The following is a 22058-nucleotide window of genomic DNA, read 5'->3' on the forward strand; positions in this document are numbered from 1 at the left end:
TGTCCCATATCATGCTAACATAACTTACAAGGTACCTTGCCTCTTTCTTAGGACTTAAGTAGCACCTTCCACATCAGTGTATTTAATGGCAGTGAGAGTAGCACCCCCTGGCAGCTGACATTTCCTGAGTATTTATTGTGCCCCATGCACTAGGCTAAATGAGTCCTCACAGGAGCCTCATCTATCCCCATCGGGGAGAACTTGGAGAGGCAAACGACTTGCTCAGGGCCACCCACTGCCTGGTCGTGTCCTGGCTGCTCCAGTTCTGATCCAGCTGTCTGCTTATGGCCTGGGAAAGCAGGTGGTTCAAAACCTTGGGACCTTGTACTGGTGTGGGAAACCCAGAGGAAGCTCCTGGCTCCTGGATTCAGATTGGCTCAGCTCTGGCCTTTGTAACCATTTGGGGAGTGAACCTGCTGATGGAAGATCTTTCTCTCTGTTTTTCCTTCTCTCTGTAAATCTGCCTTTCAAGTAAGAATAAATTGAAGAAATATGTGAAGTTGATGATCCATTTGTATGTATAGAGACATAGACCATAACCACAGTGATTACTGCAGTAGTTTTAGAGACTCTTAGAAAGCCTTTGACAGTATCTTGCCAACAGAAATAAATTTGATTCTTTGGATAGCACCTTCTTTTTCTTTGTCTCTTGCACATTATCTGGTGGGGAAGTTTCTACAAGTGATTGTCACAGCACCTGTGCCATTCATTCTGTAGGTTGCAGATTTGTCATGACAACAGGTGACTCGCTGTGCTTTTCATAGAAAACTGATACCCACAAATTGGTTGCTCTGGAGGGAAAATTGGACTTAGTCCTTGAGGGATCCTGATTTTCACAGATTGACTCATTGTGCAAGATCAGAGTCGAACCCCAAGGGTCCAGTTGGGCTGTCTGTATCCTGGTACCCTCTGCGAGGTGTTGGTTCCATTCACAGGAAGGAAAGAAACATGACGGTGTGTCTGCACTCGTCAGATGGCCATATCCATCTTTGAGATGGCAGTCTGGATGGGAAGAGCTCCAAATGTCTTAAAATGTGGAATTACCTCCTCAGTCACTTTTATTTCCAATTTAATTCACATCTGATACAAACAGTGTAGGTTAGCCAGCCCAGAATTTGACACCACTGAGCTTGCTTTCTGTTTTGGCTTTTCATTTTCATTGTGGTTCCCCATCCCTTGCTTTTTGAGTACGAGTTTATGAGAGAATAAATCAAATTAACTTTGGTGGTTAGTTTTAGTTTTCTCTAAAGACTTTTGCTAACCAAAATATACCTTTTTTCTTATGTGAAAAAGCCAGAGTAGATTGTTATTTATTTGACTGACAAAAGGCATTTGTAATCTTATTTAGAGATGGAAATAAATTACATAACTGTAAATTACATGTGTAATAAATGTATGATCTTTCTCAGTGAGCAAAACAGATGGAGATCCATACACACTTGTAGTAGATGTCTTTAGCCAGTTGGTGGTGCTGAAAACTCTGATTAAGAAGCTAATTGGAGGGAGATGAGGTAAACCTGGAGCCTTGCTTAATGTATGTTGTTAACAATTTTTCAATTTTTGAAAAATTAAGGCTAAAACTATGTACCCAAATCATTGCATTTTCTAGGATTGGAAATAAACCAGATCTCTCTTAGGGGTGGTGGAATATATTTCTAGTAAGCTTAACTATGGCTGTCCCTTGCGAATGAGCACATATTGGAAACTGAATGGCTGTGGGACATGACTCCATCCTAGATAAGACTTTAGCAGGCTCACCTAGAGGTCGATGGCTGCTGATCCTCTCCTGCTGAATTTAAGAACTATACAAATACTGATGTGTTACTGCTGCTACAGGTTTTTTGTGTTTACTATTAATGTATTCCAGTAACAGTAAGAACATTGTTTTTTAGGAGCCGTTGGTTTGTTACAATCCCCTATGTTTTTTGAGAGAGGGAAGGAAGGGGAGAGTTAGAATGAGTATAATGAACTTGACGCCGCCATCCAGCAATTGACTCCCTAAATACTCTAAACAGCCAGGGCTGGGCCAGGCTCAAGCTGAAGCCAGGAACCCAGTCCTGGCTTCCCGAGTGGATGAGCAGGGACCCAGTTACCTGAGCTGTCACTTGCTGCCTCCCCGGGTCTGCATTCACAGGAAGCTGGAATCAGGATCTAGAGCCTGGACTTGAACTGAAGCAGAGTGGTATGGGATGTGGACATTTTCACTGACCTCTCTTCTCTTGGCTGAAGTTTTTTTGTTTGTTTGTTTCTTAAAATTTTTCAAAAAGATTTACTAATTTTTATTGGAAAGTCAGATCTACAGAGAGAAGGAGAAGCAGAAAGATCTTCCATTTGCTGGTTCACTCTGCAAGTGTCCGTAACAGTGAGAGCTGAGCAAATCCAAAGCCAGGAGCCAGAAGCCTCCACTGGGTCTCCCATGTGGGCGCAGAGTCCCAAGGCTTTGCACCATTCTTGACTACTTTATCAGGCTGCAAGCAAGGAATTGGATGGGAAGTGGAACAGCTGTGACACGAACCAGTGCTCATATGGGATGCTGGCAAAGCAAAGCAAGGACTTTAGCAGCTAGGTTACTGGGCCCTTTTTTAAAGATTTATCCATTTATTTGAAGGGCAGAGTTACAGAGATAGAGGGAGAGGAAGAGAGAGGAAGAGGGAAAGAGAGCTCTTCTATCCATTGGTTCACTCCCCAAATGTCTATGACAGCTGGAGCTGGGCCTGTTCAAATCCAGGAACTTCTTCCAGGTCTCCCAAGTGGGTACAGGGGCCTAGGTACTTGGGCCATCTTCTGCTGCTTTTGTGAGTGCATTAGCAAGAAGCTAGACAGAAATAAAGCGTCCAGGACTCAAACCTGCACCCACATGGCATTCCCTCTACACCATAGTTATGGTCCCTGTTGAACCCTTTTGAGCCGTTTGATTGGTAGTCCTGAAGAGGTCCAAATGGAACAGCAGTCTTGCTTAATCATATCCTCAGATAGTAAAAAGAGCCCAGACTTTTTTTGGAACCAAAGACACAAAGTTTTGAGTTTCTCATACCTATAAGTAACTATTCTTTATTTACGTACATTTTAGTTACTTACATGTTCTTTAGAATTCAGTTTCCCCAGCATATGAAGTGGAAATAGTAAAGCCCATCCCCCCGAGCTGGCCATCAGCATTTGCTGAGCTGATGGATGAGGTGCTCCACGGGTGCTGTGTAATCTGTGAATACTCCCCTGGTTTGAAGCAGAGACTCGATTCCTCTTGAGCATCTACCATAACCCTTTGGAGTTTGGGAATGAGGTCCTCCCTTCTCCCCAGTTCCACTAATGAAACGATACCCCAAAGTTGTAAACTTCTCCAGGGGTTTTTGCAGACTCAAAAAGAAGGAAATGCTCTGTGGTTAGCTCTGGTGTCAGGTATCTGCCTCTGGTTCTGGAGGATGGCTGTGTCAGTCTGGTATATCTAAATGGAGACGTTTGAAGAAGGGAAGTCAGGGTTGCTGAAAAGGGGAGCAGAGGTGTTGTTGAGAGCTTACCCAGCATCCCTGCATCTGTCCCACAAGCCTTCAGTGAACATTACCCTTCCTGGGTCTCAGGCATACAGAGATGGACTGTGGGAGGGCCCCCATCGTGTCTCTGAGAACCATGACCTTCTAGAAGCAGGATGCTCCGAGCTAGGTGGACGTTAATTGGAAACCCTGAGTAACCAGTGCTAGGAGACTCACTGACATCTAAATATTCTTTATAGTATTATAAACTCAGCTGTAAGGTGGTGTGTAAAATGGTTTAAAAAACTTAAAAAATTCTGATAGTTCTATTCAGTTTTTCACAGCAGCCTCTGTGTTTGAAAGGCTGTGATACAAGTAAGGAGAATCCAGTGTGATACTGAAATCAGAAATCATTAGGAATGTTCGCCAGAATAGAGTGCAAAAACAGAACTGTATAAAGTGGGTTTTTGTTTGCTTGCTTGTTTAGAAATTATACAACTGGGGCTGGCGCAGTGTTGTGTTGGCTTCCCATGTCCCAGCTGCTCCACTTCTGATCTAGGTTGCTGCTTGTGGCCTGGGAAAGCAGCAGAAGATGTCTCAAGTCCTTGGGACCCTGCACCTGCATGGGAGACCTAGAAGAAGTTCCCAGCTTCGGCCTAGCTCACCTCTGGCTATTGCAACTATTTGGAGGAATGGACCAACAGATAGAAGGCCTGTCTCTATTTCTCCTTCTTTCTCTCTCTGTAAAAATCTGCCTTTCAAATAAAAATAAATAAATCTTTAAAAAAAGAGAAGGAAATAGCATAACTCACATCTTTGGTTAGATCTGATTGGTGTAGTTAGACCTTTGAGATTTACAGATAATGGAATCACAGATTGGAAGATGGCAGAAACTCTAAGATTTGCATATACCATCTCTTGATTTTCTATCCAAGAAAATGGAGGCCAGATGAACTTCAATGGTTTTCCAAAGGTTTCATAGACCTGGATCAAAACTCAAGTTTCCTGTGTTCTAGTCCCATGCCACTGTATTGCTTTGCATCCTAACTGTATACGTTGAGCCATTTTCAGTAAATAAAAACAAGCATACACTTTCTCTACTTTGATAAACTTTCATACTAAATATGGGATATTGTTTCTGCCCTCCTGTCAGAATGAGAACTTTGTACCTGAGGTAGCTCGTGAAGGTGTTCTCAACGCCCATGTCAGAGCAGGCAGGTCACAGCAGGCCTGTATTGTGACTGGAGCCCATGCATGGCTAGCGTGGTCCCCCACCCACACAGCAGGGTGTTTGCCTGCTTCTCCTTCCGTGCTGCTCATTTCATGCTGGACGAATGGCATCGGCTGCCGCAGGTGTACTAGTAATTCCTGAGTTTGTTCCCCCACTAAAAATGACCTCATTGTTTTGTGCTGCTTTTTCCATAATTATACAGTAACAGGAAAATAAACCGGCTTTGAGTACAGCCCACAGCAGAAATCTTGTGCTCTTTATGCAAGTTTGATTTATAGACGTGTACTGCAGAGCGGAGTGACTATGAAACATTCATCTTCCCATTGCTAGTTGCCATGGAAACCAAGTACACAGAGCAGTGTCATTCCAGTCCTGGTGATGCCTGCAGTAGTTTATCCCTTTGTTGTTCCCGTTTCTTAAGCAACTGCCTTGCATTCTTTCATCGTTACAATTAATCATGCACACAAGTTTTCATCTTCCATTGCACACAGAAAGTACGAAAAATGTCTAACAAGACTAGGGAGGCTTTAAATATCCATGTGGCTTTAAATATGCATTTGTGATTTCTACCCCCCTCAATCCCATTGGAAAAATAGGTCATGTATAAAAGAAAAGCACATGTTAATACATAGAAATTTCAATGAAGACAGCAGTATGGAAACATGAGCACAAAGCAATACTAAGCTAAGGAAACCTGAAGGAACTTGAGATGTTGAGACCCCTGTGTGTCTGGATTGATATAAGCCTGCATTTTGGACTTATTTCCAACCAAAAAAAAGTCCTTGAGTTGTATATAATCAGTTCTCCTTTTGTTTGATTTTGTTAATCTTCTTAATGGTTTGAATTGCCCTGGTAGATATTAAAAAGTAGCAATCTTTCTTCTTTGAAAGCTAATAAGACTGATGTTTTTTCTTTTCTTTTAAAATATAGAATAAGTTAAAGGAATTCTATTTATTCTTCCTTACTTTAAAGAATAATTTCTAGATTTAAAAAATGGAGCCCTATACTCCAGTTTTATCCTACATAGTTCATGATGCTTACTGTGCCAGTGGTTAGTAACTGCTTGTTCATTATGGACTGCCTTCTGTTGTTGGACTCTGGCCATTGTTCCCGGTGAAGAGGGCATTTTTTTGAGGCTGGCATCATGGCACAGCAGTTAGGCTCCTACCTGTGATGCTGACCTCCCATATGAGCACCAGGTTGAGTCCTAGCTGTTCGATTTTCAGTCCAGGCCTCTGCCATGACACATGGGAAATCAGAGGAAAATGGCCTGAGTGCTTGGGTCCATGCCTCCCTTCCGGGAGACCCGGGCTTCTGGTTTTGACCTAGACCAGCTCTGTCCTGTGGTGGCCACCTGAGGACTGGACCAGTGGATGGAAGATCTTTGTCTTTGGCTTTCTTTCTCTCGCTATCATTTACCTTTCACGACAGTTAATATATCTTTTTTTTTTTTTTTTTTTTTAAGAAAAGAGGGTGTGTTCTGGAATAATTACCTCAGTGTAAATTGTTTACACTGCTCTATTGTTTATAAACTGTGAGACATGTGAACAGTATCTCAGTTTGCTTAGTTTTCTCATCTGTAGAATGAGAAGCTACAAAATTAAAACCATCATGGGTTGTTGAGAGGCTCAGTGGGAGTAGTGCATGCAAAAGGCCTTGCTCTGAACCTGGCACAAGTTAAATGCTTGGTCAGTGGGGACTGTTGTCATGTGGCAGTGGCTACTCTTACTGTGACTGTCACAGGTTAGAACTGAGAACTTCACCCTCATCCTGGGATGAAGTGGGTGGGGAGGGGTTCAGTTGGTCTGTACCATTTCCAGCCCCAAAGCTCAGGGTTCAGGTTCACCAGATTGCCTGCCAAGTGCATTGTTTGACTTGGGCTTCATGGCCTTGTTTCGTCAGGACACCTTGGACCCTAGCATGGTAGCCAGCAGGCATTTGCTGTGGTCTCTCCATCAGCAGATCGAAGACAGCCGCAGGTGCTCCTGGATGATGCAGTTTCTTTATCTCTGACCTGGATGCAGTTTTTACAAGGGACTGTGTATGGAGCACATTGGGAGGGTGTGAGCTGCCTGAATGTGTCTTGGAGAAGGTTCTTGTGTTTGTCTGCAGAGCCTGAAATAAGGTCTGATCCACTGCTTCTCTATTTCTATTCTTCCTTTGTCATTCAACAGTGGCTGCAGTGTTCCTTGGAATTGAAGTTTTCCAAACTGGTGGCAGAAGCATTCTTTGTTGAAATTCACTCTCTTTGGCAGTCCTCCAGGACACACGGCAGTGCCTATTTATTTGATTTAGCTTTTGTTTGGTTAGCCTTGTATTTTGTCTGTTTTGCTTTGTGAAGCTTTTTTCCCCCCAAATTTTCATGTTTAAACCCCTTGGACTTCATTTCTATTTATTTTGCTGGCTTGCTTCATAGTATTTCTAAAAGTTGTTTGCTTTAAGCTATCACAAAAAGAGCAGGCTTGGATTATTCTCTCCCTTCCCATCCCCAAGTCTGATCCATAGCAGGTGTACTAGGTGTGCCTTTGTTAATGATTAAAGTAAAATAGCCTTTTATAGTTTGTCCTTTGCCACATTCTAATAATATACCACAGTGTCCCTGGGTTTCTTTATTTAGCTCTTGGTTTCCCTCTGTCCTCTAATCAGAATGCTCTTGTCAGTTCTAAAAAGATAGAAGGAGTTTAACTTTTCTGAATCCTTTAATTCCCCCTCCTCCATCCTTCTCTGTGCCAGATATAAAGGAGTCAGACTGCCACGTCTTCCAAGTGGACCTCAGCACTCACTCTTAGAGGCACCCATTTTCTGGGGACTGCATAAATCAGTGGCTGAAGGCACCGCCTAAAGACCTTTGCAGATTCCTCCCACCCCAGAGTCCTGTCTGCAAATGTGGTCTTCCTCTCACACTGTGACCAAGCTGCATCCCCATCTGCTCTTTGCTTCTCAGTCTTGGGGGGATATCTGAGCCATAGGCTCTTCCAGCAGACTGGCGCTGTTTTGCCCTCCAGGGCTTATGTAGATGGCTAGCTAGAAACAGGTAGCTGAAGTCCAAGGTGGCTAATCCTAAAAGATGACTGCCAAGAACTGTGGGTGGGCAAGATGCATCATGCAGACTAAGAGTGGGCACCAAGGCTGACTGCAGAAGTGATGATGACACGAAAGTGAAAGGATGGTGGACAGGGGAGTGAATCTGCAGAGTTCAGCAGGAGAGCATGCCTAAAGGGCAGTTCAGGGCAGCTAGTCTGCTGCGGAACACACTTGCTTTGTTTGGGTGGAAGGGTCAGTGGGACCAGAAAGATGAATGCAGTGATGAGACTGGGGAGGGACCATTCATGAAGAGCTTGGTAAGACCTGCTGAGAGGTTCGAGCTTCATGCCAAGGATACTGGAAAATGACTGACATAATCAGGCTTGTGGTTTACATTATCTTCCCCATTACAGGGTTGAGAACGGATTAAAATGTGGTAAGTGTAGCTTCTATCAGGATAGTTTCCAGGGAACACCTTCCTAAACTCAACTCTGGAATGTATGTCTAGCTCGCATTGTCAAATTTCTTGCATTCTGCTGATTAGCATCAGGGCTTGTCCCAAGGTCTAGCTGCCTTTCCTAGCATCCTGCCTTGGAGGCCAGAACCCTGTCTGTCTGCTCCCAAGCTGTGGGCTAGTTTGGCTCTACTGTGAGTGTGTCATCTGGAATACTCACTGGTTCTCCATTCTACCACTACTGAAAGGGCCCATTATTCTGCTAACAACATGGCTAGCCTGAGTTCAGTGATGTCCTTTGCCCTCTGATACTCATTGTGGTTTACATCATGGTTTCTTCTTGCTCAGCTAGTTCTGCACTGGAGGTACTTCCCTTTGCTCTTTTTTCCCTACCTGCAGCTGTTCATCTCAGAAACTTTACAGCTGATCCTCAGGGCACACCCGTAAGACAGTATAGCTGCATTTGAGAAGCTATAAGAAGGAAGTTGAACTGATAGGTTTCAAGCATGGTACTCTTTCTTTGTCTTGCTTTCTCATGCATGGAGTTGTTTGGAGGAGAGGACTCAGAAGAACACTATGCCTGGCCACTAAGAAGCACTCACTTATTTCTTGTGGGTTTTTTTTTTTTTAATGAACCAATCACTTTATCAGAGAAAAGTGTCAGGAGAACATAAAATTCCTGAATGTGGGAATACTTGATTACAGCCAAATTGATATTAATCTACTCTTTCCTCTTCACTATGAATAATTAACACATCATGGTGATATCATACTCTACCCAGCTGGAAGGCTTTTGAGGTGAGTAAGTAGATGGGAAAGGGTGATAAACGATAGCTAACACGTAACTGTGTGTCCAGTTCTCAAGGCTTCCCTTGCGTCGACTTGTTTGAGCCTCACCCTGTGAAGTAGCTTACTGTGATGACTTCTGTTTTTACAGATGTAGGAACTGAGGTCCAGGGAGGACCTGGATGAGGTCACATTAACTGATGGAATTTGTCTGTGAGCCAGATATTCTGACTTGGGATCAGAACACAGATGAGTCCCCCAAGACAGAATCTGTGTCTTTGCTGCTTTTGCCACTCTTCTAGTGTACCCTTGAAAGGGGTTTTAGAATCACTTTATCAATCAATTACTGACTACAGATTTTGATGGAATCATTTTATTTAAGAGCCTTTTCCAGTTCAATTTTAATAGAATAAAGACCTGGACAGCATATAAATTTTCTTAGTGAAAAATAGAGCTGTTATAATCTATGGCCATAATTCTTTTCATAGACCTAAGGTTGTAGCTATATGAAAACACTTCAACTGAATTATGTGTCCTTTTTATAAAATTCCCTGATTTCTGGCAAATTGATCATAAAACCTTTTGATAAAAATATCCAAAAGCTCATACCGCAATACTGTAAAATCTGACTGTGTTAATGACTAAAAAATTCTGTATATTTAGACAGTCATGAACTGTTTAAATCTTATAATGGGAAACATTTATGTCTTGACTTATTGAAGTCCGTGCTGCTCAGATCTATGTACTCATTTCATGCTTTTGTTAAACCCTCAAACAAACCAGAGTCGACTGGCTTGTGTCTATGCTCTCTTCCCCAGCACCAGATGCCGCACTGGGCCTTGGGTGGTCAGTTCTTGCAGGCCTGGGTCCTGCAACTTAGGCAAGTCGGCCTACACTCTGCAACTCCATTTCCTCTTCTAAAGGACTGCCCACTTGAAAATATCTTGGTTCTCTGTCTCTCTGCTGTTTGTTGACTTACTTTTTTTTCCTTTAAGTTTATTTATTTTATTATTTGATGATACAGTTCCATAGGCTTTGAGATTTCCCTTCCCCTCTTGCCAAATTGTCCCACTCCCATTGATTTCCATCATTTTGCTATTTAAGTGTACCCTAACATTGTAGGTATGGGCAGAAGCAGAGAGTCCAGACTCTTATTCAAAAGATAATCCATTGTTGACTTAGAAGTAGAGATGCATGGGCCTGGCACGGTAGCCTAGTGGGTAAAATCCTCGCCTTGCATGCACTGGGATCTGGTATGAGCGCCAGTTCATATCCCGGCAGCCCTGCTTCTCATCCAGCCTGGGAAAGCAGTCAAGGATGGCCCAAAGCCTTGGGACCCTGCACCCACATGGAAGATCTGGAAGAAGCTCCTGGCTCCTGGCTTCAGATGGGCGCAGCTCAGGCCATTGCAGCCACTCGGAGTGAATCAACAGATGGAAGATCTTCCTCTCTGTCTCTCCTCCTCTCTGTGTATCTGACTTTGCAACAAATAAATCTTTAAATCTTTAAAAAAAGAAGAAGTAGAGATGTATACTGCACTGTATCTTCACATCTGGATATGATAGTCTGTTGTTTACTTATTTTACTCTTTAAAGAATGTTATAATTAATAGCTCAGTGAATGATCTAATGGTAAGAAATGAAGATGAGAAGAAAAATGTAAGTTTATGAACAAGTTTTTTAAAACACCTTCTGTGCAGAAGATGCGTGCTTGCTTCTCTGTTCAGTATTACCAGTAATCTTAACGTTATGTTCTCAGGCGTACTTGGGCTTGGACTTTCCTCATTGCTTGTGTCAGATCAACTTTCCTTCATTGTTGATGTTTCTTTCAGGGCCACGGTTTTGCCATAAAATTTGATGTTTTTAAATTATTCCCTGTACTCCAAGCAAAGCAAAATCTTTCAAAGAAATTCTTAGATGCTGCAAATCGTTATCAAATTATGCAATTTTTTTTCTTTCCAGTTTTTTCAACATAAACTCTGTCTTTAAGCTTCCTGGATTATGCCTCTTAGCAAATAAGGGAGTTTGTTCCCTTTATGTAAGTAATATTTTAAAAAAAGGGAAAACCCACAGGCATCAGATGTTTGCTTGTAACCCAGACAGGTCAGCTGACACACTTGTTTTAATGAGTTACAGTAATGAATTTGTCATAGAATTGGAGCATTCTCTAGGTTATAAATTATCCAGAGCCCAAAGCTGTAGAAAATTTACAAGGACTGCCATTAGAATAGAGTGATTTAAAGTATCTCTGTTGTATTGAAGTCAAACAAATCCTGATAAAAGGAATATCAGGTAGTCATGTGCTAATGTGACAGAGAAGAGTTATTGAGCTATTTGTCAAATGATGAACTGGGTAATGATAGTGGTGGGAGGTCTGTGTTGTCGTTAAGTGCTTGGCGTATCAGGCTCTGTCATTATTTCATGTAGTCCTCACAGTAACCTGATGAGTGTACATACTGTGTTTCCTATTTTACAGGTCTAAAAACTGAGTTCAGATGTGTTCTCAGAGTCACACACTCAGACTTTTTATTTTAAGTTTATTTTTGAGACAGGGATAGTGATGGGGACACAAGGAGGAGAGAGAGGGAGGGAAGGGGAGAAGGAGAGAGAGAAAGGGAAAGAGAGAGAGAGAGAGAGAAAGAGAGTAGGGGCTTCTATTCATTCTCCAAAAGACTGCAACAGCCGGGATTGTGCCAGTCCAAAATTGCAAATCAGGAACATCTGAATCTCCTATGTGGGTGACAGGAACCCAGTTGTTGGAATCATCTCTCTTGATTCACCTCTCCCTCCAACCCAGGGACTCATTAAACAGAAGCTGCTATTAGGAACCAGAGCCAGATATTTAACCCCGGGACCCAGATGCAGAATTCAGATGTCTTAACCAGCATCTTAACTGCTAGATCAAGTGCCTGCCCCAGTCACACACTTTGAGTTTTTGCATCTGCAATGAAGTATTTGTCACCTGCTTGGTTTTGATGTCCCGTTCTTTATGTATAAGATCTCTCTTAGTGGTAGTCAGTGTTGGGGACTGTCTTTCTCTGTTGCTTCTGGAACATTGTTGTTTCCTACATGTGTGCCATTGTATCTGCCTCCATGTGTATATGCACACTTAGGGTAACTGTACTAGCTTTAGGGGTACTATCATGTATCTCTGTCATATTGAGCTCATGTTTCAGTCAAATATTGTCACACATTTGTCAGTAATTTCAGTAATGAAATCTCCTGTTGCTTCCTCAAGCCTTAATTATTCAGAAAGTTAGGAAAATGTACGAAAATGTAGTCACAAAGTAACAGAAAATCTAAATAAACCTATATTGGAGGCAGAGATCGAAGCAGTAATTAAAGCACTCAGAACAAAGAAAAGCCCAGAAGCAAACTAAATGCTTATCAACAGAGGACTGGATAAAGACACTGTGGTTAATCTATTCTGTGGAGTACTACTCAGCTATTAAAAAAATGAAATATACTTCTTTGTGGCCAAATGGGCCCAACTGAAGACCTTTATGTTAAGGGAAATGAGCCAGTCCCCAAAGGTCAGATATCATATGTTTGCCTTAATATAAGATAATATAATGTTAAATCTAAAAAGTGATCTTATTGCACTTCTTAGTACCACATGTAATAAGATCTTGTGATGTAACCTATTAAGCAGTAATTCATGAGAGACCAATTGCTTGCGATCACTTACGAGTGTTAATGCCCCTTTTATCACTTATTACTATTACTCATGGGTAACAATGATCACACACTAGCATTTATTTCTACAGGAAGATGTTGGACACTCTTTTGCACCAGCCTAGTGTTACACTGATACCTTTATTACAAGTTCAATAACACCATGCAGATGAAGATCCACTTTTTTTCCCTCTCAGCCTGTGGTGGACTGAACTTAAGGGCATGTATAATGGAAACATAGCAGGAAGAAGTATGTATATAGGTAGAAACAGAGCTGTGTGTCCCTGTGCAGGCCCTCTCCCCACCCAAATGTCCCATCCCAGACCTTTCTTCCATTGGCTCCTAACTTTTGACCCACCAGGTTCACGTACTGAGTGTGGTCTGAGAAGCTTGTTTTAACTACAGTTGTAGGACAGGTTAGAATTCTGTGCTTCTCTCAAAGTGGGCTCTAAGCTGGCCAGCAAATGGTGACGGTTCACATGCCCTTTTACCAAACTTCAATTTTGTCTCTTACAGTTTCTTAAGCATAATCTGAACCTAATTTTGATTTTAAAAGGCAAATATATTCAAAATTCTAAGCTTTAAAAACTGTATTTTTATATTCTCAACTTATAAACACCTGGAGTTGCCTCCCTGTCCTCCTCCTCTTTGACCAAATATATGGAAGCAAATTGTGTATTTGCCAAATTGCAAAGTAGCCTTTACTTAACAATGTATATTTATTTCACTTTCATGCTAAAGCTGTATTCCAGTAACATTTCTTTCATGGAAAATGACCATTTCTGTCCAAGAGTTATATAATTTTTTTCCAGTTGCATTGCCTTAAAAATGAAACTTTGTATCAGGCAGAATGATCTTTGGTTTTATAATGATGGAATAGTATTTATAATTCTGTGGCTATTTATTATTTTAAAATCTATTAGTTACAACTAGTTAGCTTGAAAAATGAGGAAGTTTAAATTTAACTGAGACAGAATACCCTGCTATGGTTAGATTCTGAAACCACGCCAGTAAAATTGTGTTTGGAGGATTGTTGAGTTTGTTTTTCAGGGACGTGCTTTCTGCTTTAGGTGTGCATTCAGTAAGACAGTTTTTCAGATCCTGGAGATGTGTACCAGAGCTGGATTCACGCAGAACTCAGATGGGGCGTTGTTCGCGGGGCTTTCCACTCCCCGTGACTAACCTGATGTGTTGTGTTGCCTTTTTCTGGCTGAAAGGAGTCCCACTTTATAAGCGTTTTATTCAGTAATATGTTCACATTGTGTTTCACTTCTTACTGTCTCTCATGCTGCAAGAATACTTGTGAATAATGACATAACTAATATCAGTGCTAGAAAAGTACAAGGCAATTTGGGTAGGAAATAATGTAGTAGCTTTACTAACAATATAATTAAATTAGTGACTACTGCAAAAATCGTGACAAGATTTATTTTTAATTTTTAATGGATCAGATCAGAGTGATTAAAATACATAAATTAAATAGCAGCGTTCACTTCAGCAGTCTTAGTGGTACCAATCCTGAGTAGTATGTAATGTTAAGTAGTATGTAATGTTAATAACTTTATCTAATTTTGTTATTCCTTTTTCATCTACCCTTCCTCATTTTTTATGTAACCCAATATTTGATTTTTAAAATCTGATAAAATTGGCAATATACTTGTTACATTCCTCCAAGCTTTGAGATGAAGGGATTTTAAACTGGCCGGACATATATGTTCATGAATCCTTGTGGAATGCGGTCATTGAGCGACCTACTGTCAGGTTCATGTCTGGGCTCTGGGGCTGGAGCTCCAAAAGAGCAAAGCAGTTCTCTGCTGTCTGTGGGCTCACAGTTCCCTTAGAAGAAGACAGGCGGTGACCAACATGGTTAGAGAGAAAATGCCCTGGTGAAAGTAAAACAGAATAAATGACAAAGACTGAGTATGAGGGGGTTGCTTTCAATTATTGAAGTTTGGTTTCATCTCATTTGGAAAGCAGAGAGATAGATACAGAAAGAAATCTTTTTTAAAATTTTATTTTTATTGCAAAGTCATATATACAGAGAGGAGGAGAGAAAGAGAGGAAGATCTTCCATCCATTGATTCAGTCCCCAATTGGCTGCAACAGCTGGAGCTGCACCAATCCAAAGCCAGTAGCCAGGAGCTTCTTCTGGGTCTCCCACGTGGGTGCAGGGTCCCATAGCTTTGGACCATCTTCAACTGCTTTCCCAGGCCAGAAGCTGGGAGCTGGATGGGAAGTGGGGTCACCAGGATTAGAACTGGCACCCGTATGGGATCCCAGTGCATGCAAAGCAAGGACTTTAGCCACTAGGCTACCACACCGGGTCCCGAGAGAAATTTTTAATCTGCTGATTCGCTCCCCAGATGCCCAGTCAGGACCTGGCCATTTTGAAGTCAGGATTCTGGAACTGAATCCAGGTCTCCCCTGAGGGTGGCAGGGGCCCAGCCATTTCCCAGAAAACATAGTATCAGGAAGTTGAATCACAACTAGAGTTACGCACTCTGGCGTGGGAAGCTGACATCCCAAGCTGTGCAACAATAGCCGTACCAGTGCCCCCACAGAAGGTTGTTTTTATAAGATTTATTTATTGATTATGTAAAGGCATATTAACAGAGAGAAGGAGGTAGAAAGATCTTTCATCCACTGGTTCACTCCCCAGGTGGCCCAACGACTGGAGCTGAGCCAGTCCAAAGCCAGGAGCCAGGAGCTTCCTCCAGGCCTACCACATGTATATAGGGTCCCAAGGCCTTGGGCCGTCCTCCACTGCCTTCCCAGGCCAGAAGCAGGGAGCCAGATGGGAAGTGGAGCAGCCGGGACATGAACTGACACTCACATGGGATGGATCCTGGTGTGCAGGGCGATGGTTTTAGTTACTGAGCCGTCACATCTGGCCTAGAATTGTTTTGGCTAGAGAAGTCAGGGAATGCCATTTTGAGGCCTAACACTGAATTGAGACCCAAGGAGGAAAAGCTGCTTGCTAGCATGGAGAAGAGCTGTTCAACAGGATCAACAAAGGCTGAGAAGGTTCGGAAATACCTGGCAGGCTTAAGAGAAAACCATACTGCTTGGATTACAGTTTGCAGTAGACAGCAAGACTGAGTGAGAATTGAGACAGGGACAAGATGATGAATGCTCTTTTTATTTTAGGTTATTCTTATATTCTGATTGTATTCCCTCATAATATGTCATATTCTATCCGCTATCATATTGGGTGCTCTTATATATTGGCATTGTATATTGATGTTTGTATGTTGACAGCAGGCAGATGAAGGGTTTTTTTTCCCTTCCCAGCATTGATACTGGTAGGTTGTAGTGTCTTGGCTTGGCTGCCCATCACCTTCTCATGTTTCTTTCTTGTCTTCCTTAAGTTCAGCTCAACAAATACTTGCTGGTTGCATGCTGGACACGAGACACTGATATGCTCACTGCAGCAAAAATTGTGATAAGTTTTCATTATGAAGCAGCTTTTCCTAAATTATAGTTACTGTTTCTGTCAGTGAGCACCGGCCTCTTTTGCCATCTTAAGAATCCCTGGGTTATAAATAGTAAAACAAGGCCAGTGTTATGGGGTAGTAGGCTAAGGCACCACCTGTGGCATCAGCATCCCATAGGTGTCCTGCTTTGTGTCCTAGCTGCTCGACTTCTGACCCACATCCTTGCTGTGGTCTGGGAGAGCAACAGATGATGGCTCAAGTACTTGATTCCCTGACACCATGCGGGAGACCTGGAAGAATCTCCTGACTCCTGGCTATTGGCTCGTGGCTTTGGATCGGCTCAGCTCCAGTCACTGAGGTCATCTGGAAAATGAACCAAAGGATAGAAGACCTTTGTCTGTGTTTCTCCTTCGGTCTGTACCTCTCTCTGTCTTTCAAAAAAAAAAAAATACATCTTTTTTAAAAAAATCATAGAACCATAATAAGAGCCAAGTAGCAAACCTAAGGTCAGGGGTCTATAGTGTTTAGCATACCGTTCATTTGTTCCTTTGCACCGCAGGCATGGGACGTGAGAAAATTTCTTGAGGACTGTGAACCCAGCAGACCGAAGTGTGTTTGCAACTGAATAGATCTTTTGAGAGAAATAAGGAATTTTAAAATGTTAGCAATTTAACATATGAAAATTTCAAATATATGATTTCTTTAAACCGAAGTGAGGCAGGTTTGTGGACTGCTGTCATGCCCGCTGCGATTCAGGACATCTGGTTTAGGTGAGGGATCAGAAAGCAATAATGACTGTTTCCTCTGTGAGGCTTCTGACCATGTGTAGTTGTAATATACCGACTTAAGATTTCCACTCAGTTAAACTTTCCAGTGATTTATAAGACATTGAAAGGCATTGCCAAGAGCAGTTATTGAATCCTTTTTCAGGCATAATTAACAAAAGACTTTATTAAAAAAGAGAAAGAGAGGAAAAAAAGACAATAGTTGAGGTTTCATTAGGACAAAAGTTCCAGAATCCTTCCAATGACTTGCTGACAACAATTCCACTCCTTGGATGTTTGCTTTTCTTGTTTTTCCCTGTTTCTGATTCTTTGGTTTGATAGGTTTTCCTGCTCTTTAGTGTGGCCAGTGCCTCTTCCCACTGGCTGTGCTGCAGAGGGTTCTGAAAAAGAGCTGGCGAAGCCAGAATGTGACAGAGCAGGACATTCTAGGCAGTTGCCCCCAGCCTTTCCAGCTCTGCCCTTGTTTTCTCCTAGATGCTTGGGTGGTGTGGATGTATGTTTGAGACAGAGGAAGAACATGTGTGCTCACTCCCCGGGTTAAGCAGAACATCCCACTCCTATGTGGTTGGATCCCTCTGCATAACTCTCCCTGGCTGCATCTCCCTTCTTCTGCCCCAGAGATGATCATTTTCCTGAAGTTTCTAAATCATTCATGTATATCTTTATTTCTTATGCTACAGTTTTACATATTTTAAATAATACATGTTACTGTTCTGCTTATTTTAAAACCACACACAAATGCAAATGACTTTTATCTCTCACCATTGTGCTTTTAGGATTTATCTGCATTGGGACAGGCTTCCTTCATGGAGAGAACAATCTCCCTGATGTGTAGGATTCTGTCGTGACCCTCTTTTTCCATCTGCAGTCTGAAACAGACTCCAGTGTGAGACTAGTTGATAGAAATAGCAGCTTTCTTAGTGAGATAGCTCTGTTGGAGGGATGGACTTGCTGACATGCAGTCCAGATTAAGCAGGTTTAACCTTCCAGAACCACCCTGGGTGGCTTTCCTAGAACCCCCTCTCCTCTGTGGAAATGGGGAATAGAACAGTGTGCATGTCCCCCGCATTCAGGTGGCTCTCACAGAGAAGAGGAAGATGGGGGCACCCAATGGACAGGTCACTTTTCTAGGAAGAACGAGAGACTGGAACGTTGGTCCCTCTGCTTGGAAATGCATAAACCGGAGAAGGGCACATTTTCCTCAGATTCCTTTGCCCGTCACGTCCTTCTGCCTATGGATGGGCTTCATTTTTACCACCAATGATGCTGCAGTGAACGTTTTTGTCTTTCGTGTCCACAGGTGGGAGGCGTCTGTAGAGAGCCTGCCGGTGATGTTGTAGCATACACACGTCAGCGGCTTGACTTGCTTTCCTCATGGATGTGTAGGATCGTTCTCTTACCAACAGCACATCAGGATTCCCTTGTTTCTATGCCATCAGCAACACTTGCTATCAAATTCTTGTTTTTGCCAGTTGAGGGTTGTGAGATGGCATCTTATATTTTAATTTCCCCGATTACTAGTAAAGCTCACCATCACTTGGGTTTTCTGTCATATCTGTTCCTGTTCGTGTTACTGGCCCAATAAAGGGTATTTTCTATATTCTGAGTTCTAATTCTTTCTCATTTGTAAGTCACTGAAATCTTCCCTGTTTGTGGTTTGACTTTTCTTTGGTAAGGGGGAGTGTTTTGTATTTGTCCAGGACATGAACTTTCCCAGAGGCTTTGGGAAACTTACAGAAGGTGAAAGTTTAAGACTCTTTGGCATGTCCCTTGTGGAGAGTTACATAGAGGATAACCCCTGTAGGGTCACTTGAGCATCCTGAGGATTTTCTGCCCATTACAGTCGTTGGCTTTTCTTGGAGCACTTACTAACCTTTCTTTCCTGTATTACCCAGTTTAGCAATCATTTTCTAAGATTTACATCACTTTTCAAACCTATAGAATTTAACATTTAGTGCTTAAACTGTGATTTTTTTGTCTCAATATAATTGTGTGAAAAGGCTGTACCAAAAAACACCTCCAATGTCCCAAAAAGCACATTTTCTACCTCTTTGGCAACTTTCCGTGTGCGACATAGCCTTTCTGTTTTAATGAGTTTCACTACACATTACCGTGTTAATGTCATATTAGTACATCATTGTTTCCCAGAGTTTGTGGACATTGCTATCTTCCAAAGGTTTTTGAGTACTAAACTGCATGTGGTGATAATTATATTAGGAAAATACTTCCTGGTTTTGCTAATTCTTCATTAGTATAGTTTTAGAGAAGGGCCAGACTTTTCCAATGCATAGAAAGAGCAGTCTCTTGTTTCACATGCAGTATATACCTCAGTGGCCTAGAGCAGAATTAGGACCTAGGCCCCTCAGCCGCTGCCTAGTCTGTTTGCCATTGCAGTGAATTATAGAAATATGGAGTTATTCTCTGTTTGGATAACGCTGGTGTGGATTTCTAAGGTAGATTTCATTGACTGATAGGTTTCGGTGATTTGGCTTTTGCTGATTGAATTGTTTGGGTTTCTTAGTACTGAAGGAATTTCTCAGCGTAGCTCCTTAAATTGGCTTTATGGAAATAATGTATACTGTTTTCCTTCCTTATTTTAAACTGTGTTTATGTGCTAGTCTTCCCAGTAGGTTGCATAAATAAGTTAAATGTTATGGTAAATTATTCCAAGATGGCATATTAACAGTTTGCATAAATTAAAACTATAGTGCAATGCTTTGAATCAGATTGTAACTAGATATACATTTGTAAATGTGTGTAGTTATTTTTAAGCATAATTTTACATGCATAACTACCTTTATTTTATTTGTTAGCATGTTGAATAATAGAAGTAATATATTCCACCCAATAACTACAGTATAACCACTTACTTAAATATACCCAGGCATTCTTCTTAACATCTCCCTAACATTTAATCTCTTCATCCTGAAACTTTATAACAGGAAAATGTTACATATATCAATAATTCTTCTAATAGTTATTCTTACTTTATGTGTAATTATAATTCATTCATTTAAAATGTGTGTAGAATCCTGTGGTATAGATTAACCATGATTTATCTGTTTTCTCATTGATGGTTATTTACTGTTTTTCTCCCAATTATATTTGTTGCTGTTAATAACTAATAATGTCAGGAAACTTGCTTGTGTCTTACTTACTTTAAACTTACTTCTGGGTCTTAAGGTTTGCAGCTGATTGCTGAGATGGTATATAATGACTTGTAATAGTAAAGCCACATGGTCCTTCCACTCTGTCCATCTGCATGTCCAGCAGCTGGCTATGAGAGCGCCTGTTGCTCTGCGTCCTGGTCAGCTCTTAGGATCTTCACGTCAGGCTTCTCAGTATTTTCCAGTCCAGTGTTTGGAATCTCGTGATGGGCATGATTTGTATTTCTCTGGTGAGTAATGAGTTATCTATCATCTCTCATGTTTATTTGTTTCTTCTGTGGTATATTCATGCATGGCTTTCATCCATTTTTTAAATTGCAGCTTTTATTCCTCTAAAGGTATTCTTGATGTATGTTCCTGTACATGTGTATTTTCTCAGCAAATATCTTACCCAATTTGTGGCTTGTCCATTCACTTTTTTTTAGGTATCTTTAGGTAGCTAAGTAAAAATTGTTGGGATGAAATTGTGATTTTTTAAAATTAAAGTGATTGTATTTTAGCCAGGTTCGGAGAGCTATTACCTATATTTGCCTCAACGTTCTGCTGTTGACAGTTAAATCCTTGAGTCTTCTAGAATCAATTTTTGAGTGTAACAGGGCATATGGGAACCCAGTTTCCCTTGGTTTTGTGCAAGTAACGGCTCTCTCCAACTCTCAGTTTGGCTCTTTCCTCTGCTGCTGTGTGCTGCTGTCTCTCTTCCTGTGTGTTCTGTTCTGTTCTATGGGCACCTTAATCTGTCCCTGTGCCAATATTGCATAATCCTCAGATCTGTAGAGCTAGTTTCTTTCCTTAAGCTTTCTGCTTCATCAGTTTATTGATTATTCCCAACTCTATGATTGTCCATATAAATTATAGAACTAGTTTGTAAAGATCCTAAAACTCTGGGGCAGACATTTGGCACAGTGTGTTAGATTTCACTAGAGGGTGTCTTCTTAGGCCTGCCTGGGTTTGTATCCTAACTCCACTCCCAATTCCAGCTTCCTGCTAATGCACACCCTAGGGAGGCAGCGTGCTATTGGCTCCAGTACTTGTGGTTCCTGCCACATGCCTTGGGGTCCCAGATTAAGATCCATGATTCTGGCTTCAGTTGGGCTGCTCAGCCATGGTTCTTGTAAGAGTTGCCAGGGTGAACCTGCAGATAGGTGATTTCTGTCTGCCTCTCTTTTTCTCTCTGCCTTTCAAAGAAAATGCAGAAATAAAAAATTTTTAAAAGAAAAATCTAAAACCTTGTTCACATCTTAATTAATATTGCATTGAATTTACAGAGCGATTTCTGGAAAGATGATGTCTTAATGATGCTGTCTTCTATTCTTAAGTACAGTATAAATTCCATTCTTTAAAACCTTTCAGAAAATGTTTATACTTCTCTGTACCATCACACCCCCCACGGTCCCCATCATAAACATAATGATTTTCACTTATACATTTCCTGTGTGCCAGGCCTCATTCTGCTCCTTAATATTCAGTCTTCACTACAATGTTATGAGGCGGATCTTATTAGTATGAGATAGCACACATAGGAAACTGAGGTGCAGAGAGGTTAATTGACTCGCTGGAGATCACACAGCCATAAACAGCAGAGACAGGATCCTGACCCAAGGTGCCTGTTCCTGTCTTTAATCACTATTCTGTATTGCAGACAAGTGTTTCTCTTATTTTGTTGAACTTATTCTTACATATTTTATGATTGCTTTTGCTATTATAAATCATAGAATGTTAAAACTATAAAGATGTATAATCAGAAACCTCTTGCTTTTGAAAATGCCTTGTTTTAGGGGCTGATGTTTGTGGTACAATGAGTTAAGCTGCTGGTTACAGTGCCAGCATCCCACATGGGCACTAGGGTAAGACCTTGCTGCTCCACTTCCTGTTCACCTCCCTGTTAATGTGCTTGGGCAGACAGCAAAATATGGCTCAAGTGCTTTGGCCTCTGAAACCATGTGGGAGACTTGGAAAAAGCTCCTGGTTCCTGGCTTTGGCCTGGCATCATCCTGATCATTGTGGATATTTGGGGAGTGAACCTATAGACAGAAGCT

The 22058-nt window shown here is 41.6% G+C and overlaps 1 protein-coding gene across 3 annotated transcripts in view; it reads left to right on the top strand.

Moving 5' to 3' along the window:
* Positions 1-22058, top strand: part of EFCAB11 (EF-hand calcium binding domain 11) — a 158947-nt gene that overhangs the window by 24497 nt on the left and 112392 nt on the right. The window contains exon 6 of one of the 3 annotated variants that reach the window (XM_058655215.1): positions 3955-4146. The exons of the other annotated variants lie outside the window; for them this stretch is intronic. Within the exon in view, the coding sequence (XP_058511198.1) occupies positions 3955-4021 (67 nt within the window). The 3' untranslated portion in view covers positions 4022-4146. Of the gene's footprint in view, positions 1-3954; positions 4147-22058 lie in introns of those variants that run through there. 3 annotated transcript variants of the gene reach the window in all.

The sequence above is a fragment of the Ochotona princeps genome, chromosome 26 (genome assembly GCF_030435755.1).
Source record: "Ochotona princeps isolate mOchPri1 chromosome 26, mOchPri1.hap1, whole genome shotgun sequence".
In the NCBI taxonomy this organism is placed as follows: domain Eukaryota; kingdom Metazoa; phylum Chordata; class Mammalia; order Lagomorpha; family Ochotonidae; genus Ochotona; species Ochotona princeps.